This window comes from Pteropus alecto, unplaced genomic scaffold, assembly GCF_000325575.1.
Source record: "Pteropus alecto unplaced genomic scaffold, ASM32557v1 scaffold111, whole genome shotgun sequence".
Lineage (NCBI taxonomy): Eukaryota > Metazoa > Chordata > Mammalia > Chiroptera > Pteropodidae > Pteropus > Pteropus alecto.
Genome location: NW_006431915.1, coordinates 1,755,506 through 1,766,821, shown reverse-complemented (window position 1 = coordinate 1,766,821; position 11,316 = coordinate 1,755,506). Strand labels below are relative to the sequence as shown.

The following is an 11,316-nucleotide window of genomic DNA, read 5'->3' as shown; positions in this document are numbered from 1 at the left end:
TCTATGGTTGTGCTTCAACCAGCAGGAAGTTACTAATACAGGGGCATAGCAAGAGGTATATGAAGTCACAGGATAAAGATAGTACATTTTTCTGTAATGTCAATTCTAAGTGGAACGTTAAAATATTTTTTATATTAAAACAAATATTGATACATGAAAGAATAAAATGTATTATTTGTACTACTTTTTAAGCCAAAATAAATTCAAATATATTTATATATATATATATATAAGCAGCGTTGTGTATAATGCTATGGAAAAAATGAAAAAAAATCTAAATGACCATCATCAGAGAAGCAGTTAAACAAGCCATGGTCATTTGTTCTATGGAACACTAGACAGGAGTGTGGTAGTGGTAGGTCAACATCACCATGAGAAGACCCCCAAGACATACTCTTAAGTAAAAACAATGAACCAAATACAATAGTGTTGAACAACAATATTAAAGCATGGAATCATTTATGGGCAAAAATGCAAACACTATATATTTCTATACACACATATATATGAAATGCCCAGAAAGAGTCTGCAATACACCAAAATGTTAATTCTTATTTTGAGAAAATCCTGGGAATAGGGAAGATGATCGAAGGAGCTTTAAATTTATTTAATTATATTATTGAATCATATTTGGATTCTTTAAAATAAAATGTTCATTTATTAATTGTATACTTAAAATTTTAACATGTTATGTCACATCCAATCTGAGGAATACAATGCATCTATTCAAAAGAATGAAGCAGCTTCACATGCACTAACATGACAAAAAGAAAACTATACACCATATGTATATAAACAATAGGTACAGCCAGAAATCATTTACTGGGGGAAACCAGAAAACTATATATTTCTATAGGCACATACACATGCAGGTAATATATAAAGTTAGGTGTGCAATATACACAACCAAACTGTTATCTGTTGTTACCTGTTAGGGAGAGGCCTATTTATGCAAAAACAAACAAAAAAAACTATGCAAATGTATGTGTGAGTTCAGTACAGTAACACCATGATACTGTATTAACATGGGAATTCATCTATATGTGCTCAGGAGAAAATAAAAAAGAGAGAGATAAAAATTTAAATAGTGCAACCCACCATTCCACACAACAAAATGTGCCCAGGAGTGAACATGAGTTGGCAGATGTGAATTTTCTGTGGTGTACACATCCTGTCAAGTGAAGTGATGCCAAGGTTTAATGATATGCATCTGGTGACAACTCAAGAAATGGTGACCTGTTCCAATCTGGAAGACAAATTGGTTATGAGAAACTTACTAAAAAACAGGATGTCAATCTCCAGTACAGCAATTTCTCCTAAACCTAAAAATTTTCAAGTTATTTTGATGATACATGGTCATACTGTCTGTAGAGCCAAACCTCTATGTAAGATGTAATACCACTATGTCTCTAATACAGTTATATTGATATCTATCTAAATATATGTGTAGATACTGTTCAGTATTGCCCCATACAATAGTGACTGATGTCAATAATGGTCAGTCAGCACAGTAAATGAGCATGATCTTTTATTTTGGTCAGTGGACACTAGCTGCCATATGGAGCCATCCTCACATTGAAAGGAAATATAAAGAGAGTGCTTAAGAGTATAGGAGTATGGACTCTGGAGGCTTAATTGCACAGGTATAAACCCTGGTTCTAGCACTTACTCTTTGTATGAACTCAACAGCTTAACTGTTTGCTTTACCATAACATGCAGTATTATGTATATAGTATTACAATTTTACTACCATTAATTCCCCTTAATATTATCACAATGAGAGAGGCTGCTTGTGTACCAGTTTTGCAACCTTTTGGTAGGATCTCTAACCCCTTTGGGCTTAAATCTCAACTTTCATAAAATGGGAATAATATATTACTTATAAGGATTTTAGATGAGAGAATATACATAAAACACATATTTATTATCTAGTACATGTCAGATACTCTGTTGATTTATCTGCTGAATGGACTGATAACTGACCGCAGAGAAAAGAGGTAGGCAAAAACGCAACCCTTAGGTTGCTTCTGACTCAATTCTCTGAGTCCAAGATATACTTCTTTTGAGTTCTTATTGCAAGGCTGGGATAAGAATGACACATCATGGCACTGAAAAAGTATTCATAACTCCAAGAGTTTTAAATCACTGAAACTAAGATTTTATTAGACAAAAAGAAAAAAAAAGGAAAAGAGATTTGAAGGGAATTCTCTCACACATCAGTCCTTTTGTCTAATTTTCAAACATGCCACCCAGAAAATTTTCTCTAACTCAAATAGGGCTTTCTATAACACTCTCTTCAATACCTACACATTTTACAGTAACACATTTTTACAGTATGAGGATATTGTGACAAAGTTATTGGTGTTATGCTCCTTTGAATATATCATACTGGTACCATAATTAGTTTAATGTGAAGTTAAACTATGAAAATATAGAAAGTTAGCCAGAAACAGCTTGTATATCTTTACAGCATATAAATAATATTTGGTAGGAAAAAAATATATTTGGTAGGAAAAAATTGTTTATATGATATTTTTAATTTCTCAATTTTATCTTCTCAATTTTAAGAAAAAAAAAGATGCATTCTTTACCTAAGGAACAGCTGTGTTAATTAGAACACATTATTTTATTTTTAACATACTGACATTTAAAAGAGCAAAAAAAAATTCTCTGTCCTACCTTGAGTTAACATGTTTATAACATACTATCAAAAGAATTATTTTCCCCAAAACTCTTGGCAAAATTAGTCACACTGAGAATCTAATTCAAAGTATAAGATGTTTAAAGTACATATAATCACCTATGGACTTTAATGTAAAAATATTTTCATTATGAAATGAAAGCAAAAAAAAAAAAGTCACATTCTACACCCATAAATTCACTTCAAATCACATCTACAAAAATAATCCCGCACTCTGGCTAAAGTGAATCATTAGACTGTGTTTAAAATTGTTTCACTGACTTAGTTACAACAAAGCTTAGAAAGATATTTTTTAATACATTGCATACATGACTTCTTTATTTTGATGTATTCAGTCTATTTTAGTTCTACAGTATGTCTCTATTTTTAAGAAACAGTTACTATAGCTATATTCAAAACATTAGGTTTGCCGGTGGTTGATATGACTTCCAGAAAGAAGCAGGGAATGTTCTAGCCTCAACTCCAGATGTTAAGTACTTTTTTAGTTAAGTACTAAACTACATATTAATGAACTTTTGCCCCAGTCTTCCACCTTCATAGGTTTATCTCCTTAAAAAGAGAAAATGTAACAACATAAGCTATTTCATATGCCTCAAGCATACTTTTTATCAAAATTATTAAAAAATAATGATATAGGCCACAAAGGCTTAGAGATTATCCATGATACAATAGATTCAAGGAGTTCTGAATCAGGTTTGAATCATAGTAGGCTAAGTAAATCCACAACCCACTTGTGGTTATTTCTCTAGTTCCTTAATGTATAACTTGAATTTGACAAATGGCACAATCTCCACTACTGATTCTCAGATTCATGGATTGAGGATCATTATGGCAGAAATGATGAAGTAGAAGCCCCTACAGTTTCTTCTCTTCACCAAGTTATTTTTAAAAGGCAAAACCACAGAGATGGGTGTCACCACCAAAAACTCAAAAGATGACAAGATGGTGAGAGCTATCACATGCCATTTAACTTGCCTGTTTGGTCTACATATAAGGTAAATGGATCTGGAGAATGACTGTGATTATCATAAATGCAGACAAGTACATTTCATGAACCTTGTGAACTATGCTGCTACCTCCAATTGCAGCTGATATTCCAGATGCAGTATTTTTACTGGAACAAATCAATGTAACTCCTGTAACCTAATAATCACATGTTTTTTTTCTCTATATTAATTTGCAAAGAATCTGAGGAACACTTTGCTTTTACATGGCAAGGTTAAGAGTACACTATGAGTCTTGCCTCCTGCTCTCTAACAAAGTCCACAGAGATTTTGATCATACTGAGACTCCATACAACATCACACTGGCTCACCACACTAAAGACATTATACTGACTGTATCTCTGGGCAGGAAGTAGCCAGTATTTTAGATATGACACATGCAAACCAGAAAGTGGGAAGTTAAACCCCACTCCTAGGTTTCTATACCAGTCAGAGTCCGGTCAGGAAACAGAAAATACATAGTTATTTTAGTAGAGAATTTAATATAAAGTAAGTAGGTTAAAACATAGATTTTTTAAAAAGTAGATATAAAATTATTAACTAGATTGCTGAAAAGGTAAAAAGTAAATACTACAGTATCATAGAGGTATCAACAGCAGAAAGCAGGCACCACTACTTGATAGCTGGAAATCATTAAAAGTTAGAAACTTGGAGGAAAAGCACTTTAGAGCCAAAACTGAGACTCCTGAGAGGAGACACTGCTCAGCCAGTGCTCTAGCCCAGCTCACCCACTGTACAAAGAAATATCCCAAGCTACCTAGTTCGCAGTCGAGTTTAAACTAAACACAGGTCTCCGGGCTTCATGAGTTCTTTCTACCAGATCACACTCCCTGACCAACATTTCATGTCAGGTCACTCAAATATTCTAACTTCCTTTTCAGTTAAAAAACATGGAAGGCAATTTAAGTAAGATTCTCTAAACACACAGAAGTAAATTATGGACTCTCATTTCTGAAACGTTTTCCACTCCACAGTGGGCAGAACCTTTTTAAAGCATCAAATAATAAAGGGAGATTTAGGGTACCATGAATGTTCTATATTTAACTGGATGTTGATTACTTAAGTGTTCACTGCGAAAATTCATTAAGCTATACATTTATGACTTTTGCACTTTTCTGTATGTTTTAATATGACAATCCATAAAGATAGCAAAACTATGCTGCTACCTTTTCCAGAATCCCCAGGACTGATAAATTCTTGACTTATTAATCCTTTCATCTTCCACAAATAGAAGAAGGGACAATGACAAACTTTATTCCTGACAAAGTAGAAAATGACAGGTGATATGGAAACGACAGAAATCCTGAGAGAATATAACCGAGCCAAATGATAACTTGTTGAGAAATTGCTAAATGTTGAGAAATCAGGAACATTAAAGGGCACTGCAAAAAGAGAGCACAGAATAGTTGAAAATCTCAGAATTAGCCCAAGAACTAGCTCCATAATCTACTGAACTGTATGATTTAGGAAGATTATTTTATTACTCTAAGACTATTCCTCATTTATAAGATGAGTTTAGTAATACCTACCTTAAAGGGACATGTAAGGATCAGAATTAAGATACTGTAATGTTTTGCATGTATCTGAAATAAAGGAGTATGATTATTGTATAGGAAAGGTAGCGCAATCTTTGTGACTCAATCAAAAGAAGAAGACAACGACACCAGCCCTTTGCGTTTCTTTAGGGCTATAACAGTGTCCTTCATCTTGGTATCTTCAACATCTAATATAGTACCTGATATGCAGTCGTTTCAATGAATATTTGCTTAATTGAACTACATGTGATTTGAAAGAGGCTAGCAAAATAGTAGTAGGGGAATTAAGAGTAATATAATAGATTGTGTGGGTAAAAATGAAGTGAAAATAACTTTAGATTAAATTTTCAATAAGTCTTACAAAAAATAGCAATAGAATATGAATGCAGGCTTCAAGAAATGTGTTTATTTTAATGAAGATTTAAATAAAAAAGAGAAGACAGATGAAAAATGTAAGGTAAAAACGATTAAAATCGATGATGTAAACTTTCTGTTAAAATGGCTCCTAACAGAGAGCAGAAAAAAAAAATGGCATAGATGATAGAGGCTCTGTTCATCCCTCTGGCGATCAAATCAAAGTTGTAACAGAAACAAGGAGCAGCAGCAAGGAAAAATCGCCTGGGATCTAGAAGAACAAGCCATACAACTAGGGAGAAGTCCAAGAAAGCACCCTGCAACAGCAGAAGAAAGGATGGGGCGAGGACATAGGGCTGCCCGGTCCCGAGCGGCTGAATAAGATGGAGGCTGCGGCAGCGGCAGCGGCAGCCACCTCTTAAAGGGGCCGCGTCCTCCAGCAGATTTTCCTGGTGACGGACCTGCTCACTCTGAACACCAGTGCTGATTCAGCTGTGGGCAGGGGGCACCAGGGACTTACAGGGAGACATTGTCGCACTGAGGGCCAAGGCGAGACTCGCTCTGTACAGAAGTGCCAGCAGTGTCCATTGCTCCCTGCTGAGCCCTCCCCACGCCCAGTGTGCAGACACAGCGCCACAATAGCCATGACATCATCAAACTGGGTAACAGAGGTCTCTCTGCCCAGAGGATTCCCTGAAAAGCCGCCTCCCCCAACTCGCGGCCCCCACCCAAGCCACATTCAGGTGTGTATCCTCAGCGAGTCAGCGAGTCAGATGCTCCTTGCTGAGACTCACACTGGTGGTGAGATCACAGCTGGCTTCGGTTTCTGGTGTGGCCTTTTGAGGTAACTATAAGCACAGCATCTGTGGATTGCTTGCTAAATCTTAACAGGTGGCCCCAGAGGGGTCGAGGCTTGGGCTAAGTTTGGCCTGCAGCTGAACGCCTCTCAGGACTGTGCCACTGGACACCTACTTCACAAATCCACACTATTAAGACTGGGAGACTTAGGAGCTTTGCTTAGTACATAGAAGCAGATATGGAAAGGCAGCCAAAATGGGAAGACAAAGAAACAGAAACCACATGAGAGAACAGAACGGAGATCCAGATATAATGGAGTCAGTAATCTATCAGACGCAGAGTTCAAAACATTGGTTATTAAGATGCTCAACGAACTTTGGGAAGTGTAAATAAATTCAGTGAGAACTTCAACAAAGAGATTAAAAAAACATAAAAATGAAAGTGAAAATTATAAAAGAGAACCAGTCTGAAAAGAATACATTATCTAAGATGAGAAATATATTAAATGGAATAAACAAAAAAATAAACAAAGTGAATAAAGAAGAGGAACAGATGCCCTATCTAGAGGATGGGAATGCCAAGGACACAATCAGAAAGGCAAGAGATAAGATACCAAAACTATAAAAATAATTTAAGGAGCATAAGGGACACTATTAAGGGTCCAAATATCCATCTGATCGGCATAACTGAAGAAAATCAATATGTTGAACGGCTGTTCGAAGAAATAATGATGGAAAACTTCCCTAACCTGGTGAAGGAAATGGACATAAAACCCCAGGAAGCTCAGAGAATTCCAAAAATCAGGGATCCAAAGAGGCCCACACCAAGACACATCATAATTAAAATATCAAAGGTTAAATACAAAGAAAGATTATTAAAAGCAGCAAGGGAAAAACAGTTACTTATAAGGGAAAATCCATAAGACTGGCAGCTAATTTCTCAAAAGAAACTATGCAGGACAGAAAGGCTTGGCAAAAAAATATTCAACAGGATAAAGACCCAGGATCTACAACCAAGAATAATTTATCCAGCAAAGATATCATTTAGAGTTGAAGGACAGATAAAGAGCTTCCCAGACAAAAATAAGCTAAAGGAATTTATCACCACCAAGCCAGTATTACAGGAAATGTTGGAGGAACTTCTTTAAGAAGAAAAAACATGTATCAAAAATGACCTAGAAGGTATTTAAGTCAGACAGAGAAAGATAAACACTATATGATTTCACTTATATGCAGAAGCTAAGGAATTAAAAGAACAAATTAATCAAAAACAGACTCACAAATATAGTGGACAATTTGGTGTCAGACAGAGGGAGAGGGGTTCGGGGGGACTGGGAGAATGGGGTGAAAGGCTAAAGAAGTACAAATTAGTAGCTGATGGATGGTCACAGGGATGGGGAGCACGGCATAGGGAATATAGTTAGCATTAATACATTGTCTAAGTGGAGGATCAGGGGAGGGAGGGAACAATTAGGGAGATTGTTTTACTAACTATATAGATGTCTAACCAATGTACTTGAAACTAAATTAAAAAAAAATTTTTTAAATGGCTCCTAATAGCTCCCAAAGCTGTATTTTCCAACTTCCTAATAAAATGCCCAGGAAAATAGAAATTAAACAAAACAAAACAAAACAAAGACCTATACTATTAGCCAAAACTGAAAACATAGACAATCAGATGCCAGGGTTCAGGAGGAACTAAAGTTAATTATGAGATAAATGGAGGTAAACTAAGAAATAAAAAACAATCCAATTTTTTAAATATCCTGAAATCTTTGCTTATGAAGCACAAATCACACGGAAAAGGAAAGGAGGATGGGGAGGGGTGGGGGAAGAGGGGGACCATCATCTTTCCTTGCATGTGAAGGCCTACAACCTGAACCAAATTAAAAAGGGATGGTATCCTTATCCATATCACAAATAAAAAGAGTTAATCTCCCTTTACTCTGTTGCCTCTGTTAGCATTTTTTAAGATCTAGGCAGAGACTACAAATAGTAAGACATAAATGGTAGGAAAATGGGTAGTAAGATATTGGAAGTGGTAGAGTACATTCCAAGAGTCAGAAACTCAAGGAGTAACATGCTTGAGAGGATAAAGAACCCTGGTAGCAGTACATAAGTACATAGTTTTATTGTACTATAAGTCTGCGTTCTATACAACCAATCACGGGGATAGAAAAAGTTGCCAATTTTAAGTAAAAATTTATATAATGTATTAGAAAATCAAAATCCCTAATGAATTAAAATACATCAGACAAGTAGAGTTTATTCCAAGAATGTAGATGAGTCATTATTTAAAATGCATTATATTACATTTTAGAGAGAAAAAACAACATGATCAACTCAATAGATTTATAGAAGAGAAAATACAAATGGCCAATAAACTTAAGTAAAAACTCGTTATTAACCATGACAGATACAAATAAAAACTACATTTTCTGACCATTAGAATGACAAGGTATTTTAAGATTGATAAAAGCCAATACTGTGGAATTTAGTCTAACACTTTTGGTAAAAGCTTAAATAGGTATAGTATACTAGTTTGTGTTAATTCTATCCCTTTTACCTGTTGCAAGTACTGGTACTGGAATATAAAATATTTTTCACACCATGTGCAATACTGCGACAGCATTCAATTAGTACAGTGAGTCTCAAATTTTTTTGGTCTCAGGACTTCTCTGCACCCCTAAACATTAGTGAGCAGATCAACAGTTGCCTGGGGCTGGGGGAAGGCTGAAACAGCAGAAGGGAATCTGGGGTGGATGATGAAACTGTTCTATATCTTGATTGTGGGGGTGGTTACATGATTATATGTGCTCATTCAAAAATGAAGAACTTTATAGTAAAAAAGTGAATATAAGTAAATTAAACCTTTAAAAAGCCTGACAAAAAAAATTCTTGAAGACCCCAAAGATCTTTTGCTTATATGGGTTGCATGTATCAAAATTAGACTAGTATAAATTATAACTGGGGAAATTTTTAGAGTTCTTTATGCATTCATTTCAAAAATAATAAATGCACTAAATGTTAACATAAATAATGTATTCATTATGAAAACTACTTTCCAAAGCAAAAACCATTTAGTGAGAAAAGCCACACTGTTTTATATTTTAGCAAATCTCTTTAAGGTTTGGCTTTAAACAGAAAACAGCTGGATTCTCATATCTGCTTCTACATTCAATCTATTATAGTATCCCAAGTCATATAGCCCCTGGAAAACTCCACTGTACACTTGTGAGAAAATGAGTGTGAAAAAGACAAATAACATCTACATATTATTATGAAAATAATTTTGACCTGCAAGTGACAGGAACCCCAGGGGTTCCTGGACCACACTTTGAGAACCTCGGATTTAGCCTACACAAGGAAATATCAGTTTCTGAATATGACATGAGAAAATGTACTTCTTTTCAAATCAAGGAAGCAATAGCTTATACAGATGATCTGTCCTGATTTAATGCAATAATATTCCCCTTATCCAAGTCAACTCTTCTACCAACAATGACTTAGACTGGGCTACAAACTTCAATGCAAATAAAAAATATTTTTGAGGTACAAAGTTTTTAAAAAAACAGTAGTCCATAACAAGTACAGCATTATCCGGAGCTCTCATTCATCAACTTTCTGTAGAACAAGGAAGATTAAAGGCAGCATAAACACACAGGAAGTAGACAAAGAAAACAAACGTCTGACCTCACAAAAAGAGGCAATTCAAAAAATGAAAAGGCTGGTAAAGTAACTGCACAAGTAAAGCAATATTAGAGCAAACATATCCTGAATGTAAAATACAAGAAAATATGAATATTAATCCTTGATCCTACAGTGAAAAGAACTCAAAACGCTGTATATTAACACTACATCCCCATTCTACAGATAGTAAAACTATGCCAAATGACTCACTCTTGTATAATGTCACTCACAAACCGAAAATAGAAATCCAGTCTCTTCTCGATAATCGTTTTGTCTAACATGCTAAGCAAGGTGGTAGCACACTCCGTTAAAGGGAATACAGGCATATCTCGGAGATATTGCTGTTCGGTTCCAGATCACAGCAATAAAAAGAGTATGGCAATCATGTGAGTGGTAAACTTTTTGCTGGTGAGGAGCGTTTTGTGTTTTTTTCTTTTTGGTTAAAAAACCCCGCCATATCTGTGAAGCCCAGTGAAGCAAAGCTCAATAAAAGAGGGTATGCCTGATGGATGTGCCTACTTGAGACTTTTTAAGTGTTTATACAACTTTCATTACTGGAGAGCAGTGCATAACTATTCATTACTCCAAGCGACTAAGTCAGACTTGCTGTCTCTGGGAGCTTTGTTCCTTGGTGACTTTTAAATACTTTGCAAGGAAGTGGTGGCACCCCAGGGAGACCGCGCAACTCCTGGTCAGGCACCCGCAGTACCCTGGCTCCGCAGGCTGCAGCGCCTCCCACTCACCAGTCCGGGGAGTCCTTCCCGAGGTTTGTAGGGCCAGCCCCAGGCGTCGCGGACCTCAGGTCGCAACTCCTTTGGCGAGTACTGGGGCCACCTCCCTTCCCGGCCTCAGTTTCCCCATGTGTACTGAACGGGTCAGTGGAGCCGGCTCTTGACACCCCTCTAGCTTGACATGACTTTCTAGGGCAGAGGTTAGCTCGGCCGCTCAGCCGGCTCAGGCCATCCTCACCGTGAAGGGGACCCTGAGGTGGCCAGTCTGCGGCGCCCCGAACTCACCCGACTGACGCTTCAGCGCCATCAAGGATACCAGGTAGTGGGCGATGTCAAAAAAGGGGAACATAGACGTGCGAGCAAAGGCAAGGGTCAGCTCATCCCACGGAGAGGCCATGACGACGACCTACCACCACCACCGGAGGTGCCCAGGCGACGGGTTCACGGCTTGCGCGGTGAGGGGTGGGGGAGGAGCGGCCGCGGCCGCGCGCTCTTCTGCGCGCC

The 11,316-nt window shown here is 36.9% G+C and overlaps 1 protein-coding gene across 2 annotated transcripts in view; it reads right to left on the bottom strand.

Annotated features, from left to right (window-relative positions):
* TMEM38B (transmembrane protein 38B) overlaps positions 1–11,306 on the bottom strand; it is a 47,490-nt gene extending 36,184 nt beyond the window's left edge. Inside the window, exons 1-2 of one of the 2 annotated variants that reach the window (XM_015599578.2) lie at positions 11,098–11,236; positions 1,099–1,246 (exon numbers count right to left, since the gene is read on the bottom strand). Coding sequence is in view for 1 of the 2 variants with exons in the window: in XM_006906076.3 (XP_006906138.1) it covers positions 11,098–11,209 (112 nt within the window). In the remaining variant the exon portion in view is untranslated. Of the gene's footprint in view, positions 1–1,098; positions 1,247–11,097 lie in introns of both variants that reach the window. The other variant, XM_006906076.3, reaches the window with a different exon arrangement.
* Positions 11,307–11,316: the final 10 nt, after the last annotated feature.